General features: G+C 36.0%; 1 protein-coding gene across 1 annotated transcript; it reads right to left on the bottom strand.

Moving 5' to 3' along the window:
- Nucleotides 1-300: 300 nt before the first annotated feature.
- LOC119076123 lies at nucleotides 301-1,826 on the bottom strand. The gene is made up of 6 exons (XM_037182792.1): nucleotides 1,748-1,826; nucleotides 1,449-1,689; nucleotides 1,289-1,392; nucleotides 1,116-1,232; nucleotides 683-832; nucleotides 301-622 (listed from the first exon to the last, which is right to left on the bottom strand). The coding sequence occupies exons 1-6, from the start codon at nucleotides 1,809-1,811 to the stop codon at nucleotides 402-404; spliced, it is 897 nt and encodes a 298-aa protein (XP_037038687.1). The 5' UTR covers nucleotides 1,812-1,826; the 3' UTR covers nucleotides 301-401.
- Between the last annotated feature and the right edge of the window lie 19,710 nt (nucleotides 1,827-21,536).

The following is a 21,536-nucleotide window of genomic DNA, read 5'->3' as shown; positions in this document are numbered from 1 at the left end:
ATATATTGAAAAATTGGTTTTAAAATTAATGTAGACCATTTAATGAAAATCTGTTCCAGCAATTAGATGAGCAATATGTTTATCTATCTCTAAAAAATGAAAAACGATTTACAATAAGCAACAGTTGGAAGAAAACCGATTTCCAAAAAAATATTGCATAGCCTAACTTTAAGCGACGTTCATATTTTGGAAATCGGTTTTCTTCCAACTGTTGCTTATTGTAAATCGTTTTTCGTTTTTTAGAGATAGATAAACATATTGCTCATCTAATTGCTGGAACAGATTTTCATTAATCATCTACATTAATTTTAAAACCAATTTTTCAATATATAGCCTACTTCACACCTAGTCTGCCCTCTTAAGTATCATTTATTAATTCGCTTATCTGCAACTCGAAAACATTATTGGGATACGAATGGCGGATGGTTCGTCACATCACATTCTTCGTCAGGTAAACGCTGGCATGTCGGAGTCGGCGGTACTTCACAAACACATTTAACGCAAACCGAACTGTAGTCTGTGGATTGATTTAATTCGTCACCCATCGATAAGACCAGTGAGCCAAATTGACATTTGTCTAATTCGCTGCCCCCATGTCGGATAATTTTGTCGTCTTTGTTTTCTGTGGAAATGATTCGATGTTGAATTTGAAAATTCTTATCTCAAATATCAAACTACGTACGGCAACGAGAAAATACGCTGCAATCCGTCTGTGGTGACTGATTGCTATAATATACTGGGGCACAATTTTCAACGATATCGCTTGCATGATTAAAATAGGGGTCACAGTAGGGACGCTTCGGGTACGCACAGAATGGTTCAATGTTTTCACCTAAATTTCACCTAGATTTGAGCTAAACTATATATGTGCGTGCCCGGCAGAGTAAAGTAAGCCAGGCAAGAGCAGTCGATTTGACGAGGGACCTAATGCATAAGTAGCATGGCCTATACATATTGGTACAAAACTCTGACTAATACAAATGCATGAAACGAATACGTAAACCATTGTAACGGAATTTAGGTCCCTTTTATGAATGTATTTTCGTCCTCTACTCCTGCCTGGTTTACTTTATTCTGCTGTGGTGCGTGCAGTGATGATTCCCTGATACTGGTACCTTTGTATCCAGGACCACAAATGCAAGTCTGTTCGGGATCAGTAGTCGTGAAGTATTCACCGTCCTTATAAGTGGTGCCATTCACTATACATGTAGGTCTGTCTTCTGGATTTTCAGCTGAAAATTTGTTTTTGGTTTTAATATGGAAATTCTTCAAATTGAAAATTGCTAACGGCAAACTGTTTCACTCGAATTACAATCCAATGGACTTCTTCTTTCGTAGCATCCTGGTAGCACTACGGAAGAAAATTCGAGTTCTGCGCAAACAAATGCAGCTCTGAAAAAATTGTTTTTGCTTTATTGTTGATTTAGAGCTATGGGATAGTAACTAACACTCCGTCATATCCCATTCGGCATACACAACCAATGTCACAAGGATTAGCGTCTTCATCTCTTAAATGTTCACCAAGGCTATACGCTTTGCCGTTCACATAACATTTATCGCGTGATCTTGCCTTGAGAAAATCACAATCGAATCTGTAAGGACATTCATCCGTAGTAGCCTCATACACTGGCTTACAACCTAGTGCTTTGTAGTATGCAAGCGGTCCTGGACATTTCGAATCTACATTTTCTATAAAAAATATAGCGGTGCGAGGAATATAAATTGGAATTGTCGTTGTTAGACTTACCACCGTGAGTATAACTCAGCAAAATTATGACCATTTGAAAAATCCACCAAATTACGTTCGACATCTTATTGTTCTCGTTGTCAACGGTGAATTAACTATTTAGCACAGACTACACAATAACAGAGATAAGAGTCATCAATTTGCGTCAATTTATTCAGTTGGAATTCCGTTGTCAACTGGTGTCAACCACGTTTGCATGCGCTGCACAGTATTTATTAGTTTTATGATATAATACTAGGCACCACCTCTTGAGTGGGTCAGGTCACTTGACTAAGTTTTTCAATAATTGCAGTCTCAGCTTTCTTACCACTTTTACGAGCGCTCACCACTTGGCAATTTTGTAGCCTACATTTGTGCGCAAAAATAATCGTTTTTTGATGATTTCTCTGAGCCAAAATCTTTTCTTGAAAAAGTAAAACCATTAAAGTATGTAAAAATGTGTTACTTTTAAGGGAAAAATTGGTTTGTGGTTGATAACTTATCCCACTTGGAGAAACCTTTGCAAATGTGTAAATTTATGTGTTTTGCAAAGGTTTCTCCAAGTGGGTTAAGTTATCAACCACAAACCAATTTTTCGGGCTAGGGAAAAATCTCCGAGTGTATTATCGTCGGGGACGATAATATCGTTTTTGAAACGATAATATCGTCGCTGTGACGATATTATCGTTTTCTGTAACAATATTATCGTGCGAGCGACGATAATATCGTATTAGACGACAATAATATCGTTTTCCGGACGATAATATCGTTTTCTGTACAATATTATCGTCCGTGCAACGATATTATCGCTCATGAAACGATATTATCGTCCGAGCGTATTATACGACAATAAAATTGTTTTCCGCAAGATAATATCGTTTTCTGCAACAATATTATCGTCTCTGCAACGATATTATCGCCCATGAAACGATATTATCGCCGATTGAAACGATATTATCGCCGATTGAAACGATATTATTGTTTTTGCGACGATAATATCGTTTCATGCAACAATATTATCGTTTCTGCAGTGATAATATCACCCGTGAAACGATATTATCGTCCAAGAAACAATATTATCATTTCTGATATTATATTATCATCCGTGAAACAATATTATCGTCCGAGCGACGATAATATCATATTAGAAGACAATAATATCTTTTTCCGGACGATAATATCGTTTTCTGTAACAATATTATCGTCCCTGCAACGATATTATCGCCCATGAAACGATATTATCGTTATACGTAGTCCAGTAGTCCAGTTAAATTATTCACTAAAAATTATTGAAAATTCCATTCATTTGTTATTTCCATTTCTAGTTATAATATCTCCAGAACCCATCTTTTATCTTTCTATGGCAAACCAAACACCTTTCTAATTGAACGTTGAATTCAGTTGCCGTCTATAATTTGCTTCTGTAAATTTAAATATTTTATATAAAAGTTACACAGACTAATTATTAGACGATGCGAGAGAAAAAAAATTAACACCTAAGTTACCAACACCGTTCCGGCGCCTGGCTCGCATTGCGGCCCTCCGCTTCGCTCCGGGGCAATGGGCCGGATCGCTCGGCGTGTTAAAACGCTTTTTATGTGCAATGAATTACACAGACTAATTATTAGACAATACGAGAAAAAAAAATTAACACCTAAGTTTTAGAACGTTTGATCGACTAGACTAATCGGCAATAATATCGTCCGTGCAACGATATTATCGCCCATGAAACAATATTATCGTCGATTGAAACGATATTATTGTTCTTGCGACGATAATATCGTTTCATGCAACTATATTATCGTTTCTGCAGTGATAATATCACCCGTGAAACGATATTATCATACAGGAAACGATATTATCATTTCTGATATGATATTATCACCCGTGAAACAATATTATCGTCCGAGCGACGATAATATCGTTTTATACGACAATAATATCGTTTTCCAGACGATAATATCGTTTTCTGTAACAATATTATCGTCCGTGCAACTATATTATCGCCCATGAAACGATATTATCGCCGATTGAAACGTTATTATTGTTTTTGCGACGATATTATTGTTTTTGCGACGATAATATCGTTTCATGCAACAATATTATCGTTTCTGCAGTGATAATATCACCAGTGAAACTATATTATCGCCCATGAAACAATATTATCGCCAATTGAAACGATATTATTGTTTTTGCGACGATAATATCGTTTTATGCAACGATATTATCGTTTCTGCAGTGATAATATCACCCGTGAAACGATATTATCGCCGATTGAAACGATATTATTGTTTTTGATACGATGTTATCGTATCAGACGACAATAATATCGTTTTCCGGACGATAATATCGTTTTCTGAAACAATAATATCGTCCTAGCAACGATACTATCGTCCATGAAACGATATTATCGCCGCTGCAACGATAATACATGCTTTAATGGTTTTACTTTCTCAAAAAAAGATTTTGGCCCAGAGAAATCATCAAAAAACGATTATTTTTGCGCACAAATGTAGGCTACAAAATTGATAAGTGGTGAGCGCTCTTAAATAAGCTGATGTTTTTAAGATCACAAAATTATAGTCAGAAGAAAATAGGATGCAAGAATGGTCTATTTGCTACATCATTTAGTTGTGTATCTCTTTTATTTTCACTGGCCGTTTAGAACAGCAGCCATACCAATTTACTCAAATTTAATTTAATTTTCTGAAGAAACAAAGAGAGTTATGAGTTGAAGGTTCAGGAAGCGATGTTTTACACCCAATAAATGAGTCTACTGAAAAGCGCTGAAAAGATGGTGTATTTCTTGCCTACCTCTTGAATAAACTAAACTCATGTGAATTACGGCCCTCGTTTCGCTCTGGCCGCAAAGTTCACACTCGTTCAAATATTCTCTTTCCTTTTAAAAATGTGAAGAAAGACTCCATCGCACTTTTTCTCTGTTGCCTCTCACACGCTTAAAAAGACCTTTAGTCCTATTAAGAATACAATTTCACGCAAAAAGTGTCTTAGATACCAGATTACTAGTCCAATAAAAATCGAATCTTCGAACTTTAACCATCTACTGGTCGGAACCATCGAAAACATTCCATGTCATGTAAATCCATGCTTACCTTCAAAACTCACTTTTCTGAACTAAGAACGAATGAAATTATATAATCCATGTACCGAAACCCATGTCTTTATTTAAAATGTGGCTAACAATTCGTATCATAAAACTAAAACTTTGTTCGTCTCTCCAAAACATTTTCTTTTAAGAATATTCACCGAAAATTGTTCCTATAAAAACTCAATTTCCATAACTTAATGACTACTCAACCAACCAAAAAAAAGTTGTGCATATCTCCAAAATTCACTTTACGCGACCAGTGGGAGAGAAGAGAATTTATTTCTCTTTCTTTCTTTTTCATTTTGACGATTTTCTGTAGGCATTTCAGTTGAACGTTTTTAGGTAATTCCAAACGTCCTGTCTAAGTGGGCAACGTTTGAACTACACAGGATCTTTAGTCAACGATTATTTGTTGTTTGAGTTGTTCTTTTTAAATTAGCTAATTTAGTCTAGTAGACTTGCGCTGTGAGTTCTGCTGTTGCGTTTAGTCCGTTGCCAAATCGCAACGTTAAAAAACGACAGCAAATGCGCTTTCAAATCATTCTCCGTCGATTGAAACCAAAATTTTGAAAATCGTTTCAAAACTACTCGGTAAAAAGTGGACGGACGCTTTCTGTATTTAACGTTTTTTTTGCCAATGCAGAACATTTTCAAAATAGGTAACGTCAGATATTTCAACGCTGAATGCAACGCTAATCGCTAAATGTTTGAATGGTGGACTGTCACCTAATGATTGAGAGAGAAAGATAGGATTCATCGTAACGAAAAGCGTGTATTTTAGCAAAGGCTCTATACCAGGCAACACTTGACCGATTTTTCCATACATCCGCCGCTTATACAATGACAACAATTGCACTGAGCGTCATATGGATTTTTATTGTGCGCGAAATTTTTGAAAACGCAAATAATTTTTGTGGAATTTTTTTTCTTTTCATTTTTTTTCGTTTGCTTCTAAAATAGATTCTTTGAATTGTTAATTATCATACTGGAGCTAGGCGGTTTTTATGTTCAGTTTGGATTTTTTTTTGTTACATAAAGAAGTGAAGAATAAAAAAAAAACAATAAATGCAAGGGCAAGAGATGTTGTAGGAGTGTTTCCATTAAAAACGTTGTCACCATTTCGCTTCGGCAAAATGCCTAACGCTTCGTAACATTATTACTAAACTTTTTCTTCACGCTAAAAATCTGTGAATTCAACCAAACTTTTAACATTTTCATCTTATATTGAAACTTGTGAGGAAACCGTTGATTTGCCTTAGTCCAAACAATTTCAACGAAAAATACAACTGTGCTGACAATCCAACCATAAACCACGAATACGGGGAAATCAAATCCATCAGCTTCTTGTTGATGTTCCAATCTGCTGCGGGTCCAAGCCAAGAGCCTTTTCTTTGCTACATCAAAATAATCTGCCATCCAACGACGCAGCAGTCCTGAACTATGCGTCCAGTGAACAATTTCGTTTAGTCAGTCGATAAACACAAGCCTTGGCGATATTGGAAACGTATTATGTGAAGTTACTACTCTAACGCCAGTGTCGTAAAAACCTCTAATGTTCAACCGTTGTTGAACCCTTGAGACCAATTCGAAATCAACATTACTGATCAAGTACGTTGTCGACTTATTGAACATGAACAATTGCTGCAGCAATTTCCAAGCCTCGACTACTACAATTTTGTCGTTCCAATTTTTATGTGTTGAAGATCGATGAGCTACCCTTTCCAGAACGCCATCTAAATATTGCTCTTGAACTGCAATTTTTAACGGTGAATTGTAAATACCATCAACCGTTTTAATCTGGGGCTGTAGAGCGGGTTTCGTCAGATGACTTTGCATATTGGACAGATATCCATTGACGACAATAAATCCTATGAATGTTAGCGGTGCGATCACGAACGTTTCGGCACGTGAGAGCCGCCGATATTTTATGTAACAGTTATCATTGACCAGAAGGTTTAGAACATCCATCAAACTTTGAAAAATCAAAAATTGTCTCTGTTTGACGTAGCGACATACACTAAGCGTTGACACGACTGCAACAATTGCACCTGCAGAATAACCAAACAATTCGTTTGACGTTAGCGTACGAATATAGGCATAGAAGCCGGAATATGGTTCTGCTTCCGGTACAAAAATATTTGAGTATGTCATCCCAAGTGGGTACAAATGGGATTTAGTTGTATTGAACAAGGTGAGTAAAGGCACAATGTCAATTCCATTCCGGAAATGCTCGAACATCGTTTGATAACTTCCGTTATCTATTGTAAATGTCCCATTTATCAATTGTAATGCTGCGAACCAAAATGGTTTAAAGGCATCATTTACAAACGCAGCCACACGAAATTCGTGCTGATGATAGTTGGAGTCAAGGCTCGGAAAAAACTCCTCACATTTTGTCCGACTTGTGATATTGATCACTTGAAAATCCCCAAAGGTGTGGAAAGTGAAAATATTTAAAGAACGACTAGTACGTACGTAAGCGGCCGCAAATACGTTAACTACCGTTTGTTGTCTGAACCATAGGAAATGAGTTCGTATAGCCTCCATCGAAGTGATTGCTTGAAAGAATATTCCAAACTTAATATTTGTGTAGAGATATTGAATATATCTGATCTGTTTTAGAAAAATGAAGTTCTTTGCAAACGAGGAGCTCTCCAGAACAACAAGCATGAGAGCATTTTTACTTCTTACTACAACTTGCAGAGTTTCCAAACCTTTGATACGTCCATTATCAATATCGAAAGTAAATAAACTTTTCGGTTGAGTTCCATTCCCGACAAAATGGTCGATATCTGCTGATGACGCCATCAAAAAAACATTGTAGTCGAATTGAAAGCAGTGGTTCAAATCATTGATAAGGCTGACTTCTTCAGAGACAAGAGTCAGCACAGTCAGGACTGCTTGAAGTTCCATTGTTTCAAAATGAAATTTTAATTTCAACTAACACAAGTTAGCCAATTTACAGTCTCGAAAGAGAAACAATTTGGATAAAGATCTACAGTTAATAAAATAGGTTGTCATTGAATGTTATTCCAATTAAAGGTAGTCAGGTCTGTAATGTTCATGATCGTCATTTCCTTCTCTGTGTGTGTGCCACAGAATAATTACGATGTAAGTGCCTTAAAAATTCGAAATGGTAAGTGAGAAGATCTATAATTAACGCAGCGTTCAATCACAACATTCTTATATTCGCTACAATGCCCAACATCTCGTTTGTAAAATCTAAATTCTGAGTTTTCTTAATTGAAAACCAATGTTTCCCGTAACTCTGGAAGAAAGTAATTCAAAGTACAGACTTGATGTCAGCGTTGTTTGCTTGTTTTCCTGTTTTCCACTAGTTTTTCCAGCTCAAAAATTCTGTGCGATATGTCAAATGAAAGGTATTGACGAGACGAAACAAAATATTTAAGTTTTAAGAAAATTTGGTTTGTACAACATTAGAAATTGGTGAGAAAGCCAGCAAAATTGCATATTTTCATACTTTTCCCGTTTTCGCGCACCTCTTCAACGGACTATCACTATATATCCAATACTCTGTCTAGCAAATAGTGTGGGTCCATAGCATAAAATTAGTGCAAATTATAGTAGAATGGTGTGCTTTGGACCAGTGATTAATATTGAAACGTAGATTTTAAAAACAACTACTAGCCCTTAAAAAATCCACCCTTAACCCCTCCACCCCTTTTCAAAGTTTTGTGTGCAGAGGCAACTTTAATGAATTATTGTGAACTGATTTCTTCATCTACCTTAGTGATATATAGCTCAAATGAAAGAGGAAAGTTCAATCTCTTTTTCAGGATCCTAAAATTTTCCAAAATTTTCCGATTTTCCACAGATTTTCCAATTTTTCTTCAGGTGTAGTTTTTAATTTGAAGGTTAAACTTAAATATCTTCAAAATTTTGTTCTGAAAATGAAAATTTCTTTTCGTAGTATCGTTTAGTATTTAATTCGCCACCACTTTTCCAAAGAAACCACTCTTAGATTTTTCCAAACGTAGCGGCCAGCTGCCATTTCCGTGTTAAATTTGAGCCATTTTGAATGAAATTATTTTGGTAAAAAAAACTTTTTTTTATTTTTTTAAGCAGATTATTTGTTAAAACTGCTACAAGTAACTAAAACGTAGGAAAAAAGATGATTTTTAAATTTTGGAACTGGTTTATGATACCACATCTGTGGTTATTATGCAAATTTGACACCCTTTGTGAACTTTGACCAACTCTGGCACTCGGCATTAACAGAAAATAGTTAACATCATCATAAAGCTGCAGATTTACACAGATACCAAACACTCCATATTGAAACCAAAATGTGAATAACTTTTAACGCATTAGGTGTTACGGGTCACTTCTACTCGCTAAAATTAATGGCATGAAACTATTCTGAAAATTTACAAACCCACCACAATAGCCAGAAATTCGTTCTTATATCATTGACATCCAAAGATCAGATTGCTCAACGTTTTACAAGAGAAATAGTATTTTGCATAACAAGGGGCGAAAGTAAAAAAATTCAAACGTGTGAAGTTTGCAGCCCGCGCCGCAGGCAAGGGCGGCAATCGCACGATTTGAGTGCATACTCACTTCGTTCGGGCTACAACTCGCGAAATTGCCTAAAAACAATCGTCCAAAACAGATACACAAATAACTATTTCAGAACAGGTCAGGTTCGATTAGACTGTCGATATGGTTAGCTTCTAGTAAAAAAACTGGTCTCAGGTGTTAGATATTTCATTGAGCACTCATTAAGAGAAACTACACAGTTTTCATCAAATTTTCGTCTAGAAGGCATAATATTCGCATCGGTGTTCGTAATTATTCACGAGGCTACTGCACCTAGGGCCACAAGAACATCTGTTCTAATTTGGTGTCAGTAAACTGTTTTGTTCATGTTTTAGTTCTCGTTCACTTAAACCTGATTCCGATCAAACAGACGTTTTTCGAGGCATCAGATAGTCAGACCAGCCCTGTAAAAATTGCATTTGAATTATGACTACCCAACCAAAATCAAATTTCATCAAAGTAATCATTTTCGATTGAGACTATGATCAACAGTATAAATTCCTGTTTTTATGGTATAGCTTCTAGATCCTTCGCCCCAGATAGCCCATCTTCGAACTTAGCCTCGGGAATTCCATTCTAAGCGTTTTAAAACAAGAATCATCCAAATTGGTTGAAAATTACTCAAGTTATCGTGTCCTCAACGATTTTTTGTTACCCACATTTAACGTTTTCATAGCATTTCATACATTTTCATTTTCAATCACACTGAACCTTTTTGTTACCCACATTTTTCGGTATTTTCTGGTGTAAAGCCCTGATTTTAGTCAAGGGAATAAGAACTAATTTCTGCTTATTATTGTGTAACCGTTTCAAAATTTGAACGAAAATGTCTTGCATGGCTATTGTGGTGGGTTCTATTTGTAAATTTTCAGAATAGTTTCATGCCATTAATTTTAGCGAGTAGAAGTGACCCGTAACACCTAATGCGTTAAAAGTTATTCACATTTTGGTTTCAATATGGAGTGTTTGGTATCTGTGTAAATCTGCAGCGTTATGATGATGTTAACTATTTTCTGTTAATGCCGAGTGCCAGAGTTACAGGGTTGGTCAAAGTTCACAAAGGGTGTCAAATTTGCATAATAACCACAGATGTGGTATCATAAACCAGTTCCAAAATTTAAAAACCATCTTTTTTCCTATGTTTTAGTTATTTGTAGCAGTTTTAACAAATCATCTGCTTAAAAAAATAAAAAAAAGTTTTTTTTACCAAAATAATTTAATTTAAAATGGCTCACAAATTAAAGTTGCCTCTGCACACAAAACTTTGAAAAGGGGTGGAGGGGTTAAGGGTGGATTTTTTAAGGGCTAGTAATTGTTTTTAAAATCTACGTTTCAATATTAAGGTCCAAAGCACACCATTCTACTATAATTTGCACTAATTTTATGCTATGGACCCGCACTAATAATTTCGTTTTTCGGTAAACAGATGTAGAGGTCGATATATTGGTTGTAACTTGTATTTTACCTCGTGTTTTAAATGCTCTTTAAAAAAAATCCGGAATTGTTCCCTACAATTATATATTTGTTTTACGTTTGACCTTCTGGTACGTATAATTAGAAAGTTATTGAAAGGGCATGACAATGACGCCTAGCATTAACACTAGATAGTAGGTGTGGTCGATTCCCTGTGATCGAAAAAAACTAGTGGTCCTCCAGGCACCTAAAAAGGTGGCGAAAAATCAAAATTTGAAAAAATCGGCTACTCGAAAATTTTGTATCTTCGGACCATTAGAATTATTTCTGGATGTGTTTATTTTCGACCACAGGAAGTCGACCACCCTAGTATGTGTGAGACGTCAAAAATCATCAAAATTTTGATACATTGAAACAATAACGCTGCGTTAAAAGGCAAGTTAAAAGGTCTTACGCACTTTCCATTTTGTATTTCGACCGCACTTACGGCATCAATTACTACGAGAACAAGATCATCTATTAGTATTTATTTGGTTTGTATGATTGAAAAAACAGCTGAAGCAAATTTCAGCAGACATTTGGTGTAGTACTGTATGGTGCTTTCAGCTGAACTATAAGAGTGTTTCACACAAAAGAAAATAATCAAAGTAAGTGGCACTATTAAATTAGAACGGATCCAGCAAACCATGAAAGTGGGTGTAAATACGGTGTTCTACACAGAATTAATTTAGAATAAATACAGCTGTTCAACGAGCAACTAGCCCTAACAAATGTTTACATCATTCGAATTTAGATAGTACTTTGCTTCAGCTGATCCACCTATACAAACGAAACTCTATATCCTTGTTAATGCGGGACGAATAGTTACGCACGTGGTAGTGGCAAAACAGTATAAAAACGTATAAGCAGTTTTGTTTACATGAGTGGTCCAGCTGAAAATCAGCCAATTAACAGCTTAAAATTCACTAATGTCCACTGTTTCTCTCACAAACGGTGTGTTGCGCTTCAATTCAAGCGAAAGTAGTCGTAGTCGGTGGCTGCCAAACATCGCACTATTTTGTATGAAATGATATTTTTACAGTAATCTTCAAGGCCGTTTGAAATGCCATCCGCCGTAAAAAAAAGTCTCATACAAATGAGTGAATGAACGAAACATTTAACGAAACTTAAGTGAGGTTACGTCTGAAAGTACCGTATCTTGAAGATGATCTGTTGAGTGGCAAGTTACAGTAGTACATATTTAGAGTACCACTCATGCTTGAAGTGCGTTGAATGTTGGCAAAAAACGGAAAATGACTGTAACACTTGATACCATGATAACTTGAGTAATTGCGGACAGATTTTCGTAAATTTGACTTTAATCGACGAGAAATAAAATTCTCGAGGTCAAGGTCGTTCATTTTGCCTTCGATTTGAATGTGCAACGATGTGCAATCGTTTGTAAAGCATTGCAATGTCATTCTATATTTAAGTTTTTAAGTTAAAATGAAAGGATGTTTCAATGCATTTTGCTAATTTCAACAAACAAGGAACCTCTGAGCAAGGGTAAGACACCCACGATGGAGGTGAAACACAAATTTTGACAGGATACCAGCTGTAAGACATGTTGAATGTTATGAACGAGTGATTTGCACGCAGTTTACGTCAAAAGACCGTTTGCGATTTTGAGAAAAAAAACGTTTCATATTTCAATAGATAAAAGATCGCCCAAAACCACTTCCAGTGGAGGTGTGACGCAAGTCCTGTTATCCACTTACAAAAGAACTGATATCGGTGTAGGTGACGCTTACAGGTTCGACACGCAAAAAGGTATGCGTCACAAATGGCAGCTGATGAGGAAAGTACGCGAAAGTTTTATCAACAAAAATTTACCAGAAAAATTTTATGAAGAAAATTATAATAAAAACGTTTGCGTCAAAAAGTGGCAGATGATTCGGCTTTCTTCCGTTTGAATTCCATTTTTAGGAATATATTTCACAATTTTTAAAATTTTCCTTCCTCAAGTGGCAGATGTGACGCAAACTTTTTTATTATAATTTTCTTCCTAAAATTTTTCTGGTAAATTTTTGTTGATAAAACTTTCGCGTACTTTCCTCATCAGCTGCCATTTGTGACGCATACCTTTTTGCGTGTCGAACCTGTAAGCGTCACCTACACCGATATCAGTTCTTTTGTAAGTGGATAACAGGACTTACGTCACACCTCCACTGGAAGTGGTTTTGGGCGATATCAGCTCTTTTGTAAGTTGTGCTTTTTTAGAATTTGGTCGCAGATAATAGACAATCATATTGTGCAGTTTGAACGAAAATATTCTTCTTACATAATTGTATAACTTTCTCTTTGATCTCTTTGATAAAAATAGAAAATTTGACGAAAATCGAAAATTTGACGCACTTAAAACGCTCATAGCTCCCAAATAGTCGACTTTTTAGGAAAACCATGAAACACGTATCGACTAGAATCTAAAACTCTATAACTTTGTCTTTTACACGAGGTTTCTATCTGCAGTATTTTCCAAGTTATGGCTGACATAGCTCGCACTTAAAACGCTCATAGCTCCCAAATAGACGACTTTTTAGGAAAACCATGAAACACGTGTCAAATGAAATCTGAAACTATAAATTTGTCTTTTAAACGAACTTTCTATCTGCCATATTTTCCGAGTTATAGGTCCCATAGCTCAATAGGTTAACACGCTCATAGCTCCGAAATTATAAGCTTTTATAAAAATTCCTTCAAATTAGTTTCTTAGAATTACGTCCTTAACATACCCTGAAAATTTCAGCCAAATTCACCGGTAAATTCAAAAGTTTCGTTGGAACAAAGTAACAAAGTAACAAAGGTTGGTAAAATTCATCAATTTCAAAATGCATGAAAATCCATTTCTTCATACAAATTTCTGCAAATTTCCAAGTTTTGAAATGTAATATCTCGGCCAAATCTTAACCTTATGAGGCGTGTGATAGCTCGTTGAACTCGTATGGACGCCCAGATTACGAATAAAATACTTTGGGGGTAGTAGGAGCAAAGGTGGAAAAGTCAAAAAGTTCGTGTATATATGTTCCTCAGTCCTGCGGAAAAATTTTTTTAAAATTTTTCAGTGTGAACGGACTTGCGTCACGGCCCTTCACTAACGTAGGGCCATGATTTTCATGGTAAACCATTGAAAAAATAAAATAATTTTTTTTATAGAAATTATTGAAAAATATTGTTGCCATCCCACTTATTAGAATCTTAGTAAAAATCCAATTAGAATGGATTAGAATGGTTCGGATATCCTTTTAGTCTCATTCAAATTACAGCTTTTAAAGTGAGATATAAAATCAAGCAGACATTCAGATATTCTGTTTACACTTTTGTTCTACGTCTACAGAATCATAATCTACATCAATTAAAAATAAATTATTTATACTTCACACGGTCTATTGATTGAGGCTAATGACAACTTAACGAAAACTAAAGTGAGGCTACGCTGACGTTTAACGAAAATGATGTATTTAGACAGGTTTTGTTAAACACACTCATTACAGATTGTGTGAAATGTCAACTTGATAAAAATACATTTTTTTCTTCAAGTTTTCTTTTCATACAATCGATAACGAGTGTGTTTAACAAAACACGTTTAAATTGTCAAATTTTCCTTCGTGAAAGTCTTAACCTGTTCTTTCAGAACCTTGCATCTGATAATGTGGGACCTAGCTCCAGTGCCGGACTGGCTCAAAAAAGCCCTTCGGGCGTTGTATGAAGAAATTTTTCAAAAGACCATTCGTTGCCATTTCTTCATACAAAAATCAAAAGGCCCTTCGGGAATCGCCCGAACGCCCATAGGGCCAACCCGGCACTGCCTAGCTCACTTTATAGTATCTATAGAATTTTTTGTTTGGAAATTAGTTACTGCGCAAAAGGTCCAAGGTCATTTCAAAATGTCAAATTTCATCCACAGAAAGCAACTTAGCCTCGAGTTTCAGTTTGACGAAAATTTTAGCTAAAAATTTACCAGGGAAATTGGCTAACGTTTAGGTTATGTTCATCTCTGTGGATGAAATCGTTGTTGTTCGGGTTGTCAAAGTTCGCGAATACCGTTTACCGTTTAACAACAACCTATAGGCCACAGGCTTATTTTAGATAAATTAAAACGAATCAACAAGCTTACTTTCATAAATCTTTAATTTCACACAGACGCACTTAAAACGCAGACCAAAATTTATATCAAGACGGAAACAAAGCCTTGGCCTGAAACCACGGCAGCTTAAAATAAACCAGGCAGTTGTAGTGGTTCATTTTCGAAACGTCAAATAAGGGACCTAAGACACTGTATGAAAATGAACTCAAATGAACTCAAATGAACACTGACATAACTCAGGTCCTTAGTCAAATCAAGCGCTCCTATCTGGTTTACTTAACTCTGCCGTAACTGAAACTGTTACAAGAAGTTGGAGCACAATAGGCCCAAAAATGTTTTACCGGTTTTACCACAGTAAAACGGCTTGTTTTAAAAAAATGTACAAGAAGTAATTGAGGAATAGTTTTCCTAAAAATTCCGCCACTTCCTCTTAATCTGAGAGATTTTTTTGCTGTACAGGTTACGTACTTTCTGAGAATGATACTCTGCAAATTCATAGAGGAATCTTTTTATTTTCCTACAAATCGAAGCATTGGGAAAACGTTTCTCTGCCTTGGACCACATAATTTCAAGAATAAGTCCGACTATGCTGACAGTCCAACCATAAACGATAAAAATCGGAAATTGTAACTCATCCACCGAACGTGGATTTTTTAAAGTTCTGCTGATCTTCGCCCGCAGAGTCTTTTCCGATTGAACAAAAACTTCTCTCCACCATCGTTGAAGCAATCCTGATGTGTGTGTCAAGTGAATGAATTCGTTTAATCTATCGACAAAGAGAAACTTGTCCGATACTGGAAACACATTCAATGATTTTACCACAGCTATGCCCGTATCGTAAAAACCTCTTATGTTCAACTGTCTCTGAATAGTTGAAAGCATTTCGAAATCAATGTCAGTCATCAGATACGCTGTCGAAAAATTAAACTTGAGAAACTCGGTTCTAAAACTCCTGCTTTCCATTGCGATAATTCTTTTTGCCCAACCATCACGAATTGATTGATTTGCTATCCTTTCAAGAACTATATTTACCAATTCGTTGGGGGCTGCAATAGTCAACGGTGAATTGTAAATATCGGCAACCGTTCTAAGCTGTGGTTGAACGGCCGGTTTTGTCAGATAGGTTTCTAAATTGGACATATATCCATTTATGACAACAAATCCTACAAAAGTTAGTGGTCCAATAAGAAGCGACTCGGCATGAGAGAGTCGTTTATATTTTATGTAGCTGTTGTCATTGACGAGGAGGTTCAGAACATCCACCAAACTTTGAAAGAATAAAATTTTCTTCTGTTTAATGTAGCGGCAGACAGTCAATGTTAATGTTGTTATGACTATTACACCCGCCGAGTAACCAAAAATTTCGTTCTTCGTTAACACTAGAAGATAAGAGTAGAAGCCGGAATATGGTTCTGCTTCGGGTACAACGATATTTGAGTTGGTCAATACAAGTGGATACATCAGAGACTCAGATGCATTTTTTGACCGAACAAATCTTGGAACAATGTCGATTCCACTCTGGATGTACTCTCGGTAAGTTTTATACTTCACATTTTCGGTTATAATTGACGCATTCATCAATTGCAACACCGAGAGCCAGAATCGTTTGTAAAAAACAGATGGAAACGGAGACACTCGAAATTTGTGCTGATGGTAGTTTGAGTCTAAACTCGGAAAGAACTCCTCGCACGTGTTTCTATGTGTAACGTTTTTCACTTCGAAATTCCCAAACGAATGAAAGGTAAAAATATTTAACGAACGGCCGGTGTGTGAGTAAGCCGCCGCAATAACATTAACAACTGACTTATCCCTGAACCACAGAAAATGGCTTCGTACATCTTCGATTGAAGTGACATTTTGAAAGAATATTCCAATCTTCAGATTTTTGACGAGACGTTGAATGCCCCGTATATGTTCCAGTAAATTTAGATTTTTGTCGAATGACGAACTCCTCGGAACAACAATCATTAAGGCACCTTGACTTCCGATTTTGATCACAGTTTCCAATCCCTTCCGACGTGCAGTAGTAGCACTATCAAAAATGAATAAACTCTTCGGTTGGGTTCCATTTCTCACAAAGTTATTGATATCTACTGATGAACTCGCCAAGATGATGTTGTGGTCAAACTTGAAACAGTTGTTCAAATCACCAATAAGTCGGGCTTCTTGCGAAGTAGTGAAAGTCAACAAGCTTAGGACCGCTTGAATTTCCATTTTTACTGAATGAAATTTTACGTGCCACTAATTCATGCTCTTCGTCAGTCAGTAGTTAAGTAGCTGTTCAATGACAAATAGTCAGGTTCATGCCAAGTAATCACTTCATTTTCATGTTACCAGCGTGTGCAGAGCATTCAAATTAGTGTGGAAATGATGCATAGTATAGACACTGCACAAAATGGTTTAGCCATAGCGTGTCTATGTTTTCCATTAAATAAGTAGGTCTGTAGGAGCAGTAGAAATGTGGACGTGTGATAGTTGGACATTCGAACAAAGCTGAACACATCAGACCTGACTAAAGTGAAATATTTTTTACGAAACGGTAAATAGACAGCGTAGGTCACGTAGTAACGTGTACATTTAGCGTACAAGCGGTAATTTATTTCTAGTATTAATTACAGTCAACGTAATTTTTTCCATCGATAAATTTTCAATATTACCGCAATGGAAACGTTAAATTATATGTCAGAGTTCCACATTGTAAACGAATTTTTCTAACAAATTGCACATCTGACAAAATGTTTTTATTCGTAAATTCAATTATATTAGGAAGGTTCAGTATCAGTGCCTATTTCAGTGAATTCAAAATTACACTACCAAAATTAGTAAGACTCTGAAATTATCTGGGTCTGAGCTGACCTGAATAATCCTGAAATCGGAAAATCAAAATAAATTCAGATAAATCAGGTTAGACTTCAGGTATACCTGAAATGGTTTTTGAGTTACCTGATAAATCGTACTCAGTGTACAAATTACAATATTGACAACAATACAACAATTTTATTAACAAATTACAATGGTGCAACATCATCAAGGTTGGTAAATGAATATGGCCTTCCACAAGGTGCGAAGCTTGCATCGATTTTATTTCAAATTTATATAAATGACATTAGATCAACAATAAATCACTGCAAAATTGGGCTACCCGAGCGAAAAAAAATGACAGAAAAAGTATTAAAACGTATATGAGAATTTCCTTACACATACTGCAGGGTATACATACTACATACCCTTTTTTCGACTTAAGCCCATACAATAGTATATTTCAACATACCCCAATACACACAAGATGTGTGTGCACGCGCGGGCGAAGCCCAAGCGAAAACACACATCGAGTGTGTATTGGGGTATTTTGAAAGATATTTTTCTGTAATAGTGAGAGTGTGTTGGTGCATTCCTTCCCAACCGTTACTTTCCTTCTTGACCGTTTACTTTCCCTACCGACCGATTCATATCATAGCTCACCAATACACTCTCACGTATACAGAAAAATACGTTTTTATACTTGATCAGTATACCAGCATATACCTTTATATCCGTAATCAGTATGTGTCCACACACTTTCTAATACGTAATTTCTTCTAATCATTTCTTTTGTAATAAAATTCTGATTTAATTTTATTTAATTTTTGAAGAAATGAAATACGTTTCAAGGAAATGAGTGTACGTGTACAGTCTTGATTCAGATTTTAATTCATCATATGTATCGTAAGTTGCCTCGCCTGAAAGATCTTACCTCATCAAGGGTTCCTCTTTAATAAACCAACGCAACACGCGTCAAGCAGGGACTATTTTTGAGAAATTTTTTAAGAATTTTGAGAATTCTTTGAGAAATTTGAGAAATGTTTCTTTAAATTTCTCAAAGTTTTACAAAATATTTTTCTAATTCTTCTGAATAAAATTTAGGAAAATTAACTTTGTTACAATGTTACAATTACCAATGTAGACAATATTTTAAACGTTTTTGGAACTGATTTTGACGGCTAGTTTTGATAAATACTTGAAAAATTAATATCGAAGGCTTTAATTACTTCTTCTTACTCTTTTTCGACTGTACGAGTTCTCTGGTTACTTTTATGTCTGTCTGCACATAAAATTACACTGTTAAACCAAGTTTTAAACTTTGAAGAATTTGAGAAATTTGAGAATTTTTTGAGATTTTTGAGCTAGAGAAACAATACACAGAGACCTAACGAGAAAAGATCCTACACAGACACCTAACGAGAAATGAACCTACACCGAGACCTAACTGGAGAAATCAACAATAATGTGAAAGCGATAAATAGAATTTGTTTCATGAATTTACTAATGTTACTGACTTAAAATGTTAAGGTGAATATTGCTCTTACTTCGTAAAATTCATGTGACAGATATGTTGCCCCGATAAAAGCTCATCATTTGAATTTGAATTTATTGACCAGCAGAGAAAACTCCTAAGGTAGTACAGAATATCAATAGTCACATAAACTAAGCAAATACAATAAATAAAAAATTTAAACATCAGGGTCATGTAGACCAAAAAAAAAATTCGTTCTGTGATGTGGTATTTGAAAAAACTCAGACCGCTGACTTCATGTAACTAATGTCAAAAGCTGTGCGTTAAAAAGTCCCGATATGCACTATGTTTTGAAATGGAAGGCGCACTAATGGTGTGAATACTATAGATTTTCTGATTAGTCTCGTCAATGCCTCACATTTGCGCGAAAACTTCCGGAGAAGCACGCGAAAAACACCGGGTCTTTGAATGGTATACTTTTCATGTTTTCCCGCATCTCCCAGCCATGCAAACGATCTTGAGAGCAGATTTAACTTGATTGAAAGAAGAATTGCTTTTGACAACTTACATTTATTGCATAAAACACAAACAATTTATTTGAAACAACAGACACCAATTTCATAACATAGTTTTTCCACCCAATTCAGATCGAGCGAGATGACTAAAAATGACGGGGAAATATCTCTGAAAGATTCTCGACACGACATTGAGCTTCTGTGTATCCAATTGAATCTTTTCACGTTTACACATAACCTCTCAAGCACAGCTCTGCTACTAACATGAACATAAGAAATATTTGGAGGCAAATTAGTAGGCGTTGCATTTCTTTCGTAAAGACAGGAGTCATGATTTGTTAGTGTGAATAAAAACGCACAGCACATGCAATCCGATTGCAGCAATCGTACACGCATCTTTGAAATTTGGAGGTTATTTTGACGTTGATTTAATGAGTGTTCGAGCTCGTAGCAGTGCTATGCCTCAAGACGTGGAATGAATTGGCTGCATAGTTATACATTACAATTTTCCCCGTCTCGACAATGGCAATGTACGGATGAACATATTTTGAGTTGTCAAAGTGTTAACTGTCAAATATGTCAATAATGCCAAAGTACTAAAGAATTATTCGATAGAAAGAGCACGCGATATCCCATGTGTGGTCGGTTAATGTGCCTACTTTCATGATTTTTATGTTGGCTGCAAGTTGAATTGAATAAAGTTAGTTTATGCAACCTCAGATCATAATGTTCGAAAACTGTGAACTTTAGGTCCCTCTGTTGCATAAAACGTGTTAATCACAATACGAAGTACTTAATTAGGCTCATGTCATAAATTACTATGAAAAACTGTGAAAAAAAGTGGTAAGGTAAACTAAAGATCGCAGGCCGAGTGTGACAACACGCATCGTGTGCCTCAAAGGTCATTCATCGCCGAGTTGCAAACATCGTTTTTCTCAATAATGGCAACGAAAGTTTTTTGCCGTCACTGAGTTGGGAAAACGCTTTTTACTCACACAGCACCACACGCAGATGATTCCTTTCGCAACCTGGAAAGGAATAATTTCCGTACCTTACGTGATTGTTTGGACACTTTTATTTTGAGTAGTGCGATTAATTGCTATATTAAAGCGATTCATAGATCCAACGCTGCATGTGTGAAAAAAGTCCGAGATGTAGTAATCTCTTCCCTAATGAAATGTATTCGGAAAACGTTGCTTTATCTTAGACCACACAATTTCAATGATCAGCACAATTGTGCTGGCAATCCAACCATAAACAATAATTGTAGGAAACTCGAATGTATCCGCTGCTTCTTGCCTCTTGAATAGGTTTTCAGCTAGAACCTCTGCTTCGATTTTCGCATAATTGTCTTTTAACCATTGACGAAACAGCCCTGAACTGTGTGTCCAGTGAATGAATTCGTTCAATTTATCGAAGAATAGAACCGATCCTAAGACTAAAAAAACATTGGGTGACTGTGTCACTGTTATACCAGTATCGTAAAAACCTCTAATGTTCAACCGCCGCTGAACCCTAGAGTACATATCGATATCACCACCAGTCATCACATACGCTTTCGATGTATTTAACTTAAGAAATCGGGATATATAGTCCTTATTGTCCTTACTAATTGTAACAATTCTGTTGCTCCAATCTTCATGAGATGACCGATAAGTAAGTCTTTCGAGAATATAATTTGCATATGCCTGGGGAGTCAGAATAGTTAACGGGGAGTTGTAAATATCAGCAACCGTTTTGATCTGCGGTCTTAAAACCGGCTTTGTCACGTAGCTTTGCAAATCCGAAAGGTATCCATTGACAATAATAAATCCTAC

The sequence above is a fragment of the Bradysia coprophila genome, unplaced genomic scaffold, assembly GCF_014529535.1.
Source record: "Bradysia coprophila strain Holo2 unplaced genomic scaffold, BU_Bcop_v1 contig_232, whole genome shotgun sequence".
Taxonomy (NCBI): Eukaryota; Metazoa; Arthropoda; class Insecta; order Diptera; family Sciaridae; genus Bradysia; species Bradysia coprophila.
Note: the sequence above shows the minus strand (reverse complement) of the source record. Positions and strands in the feature narration are given on the sequence as shown.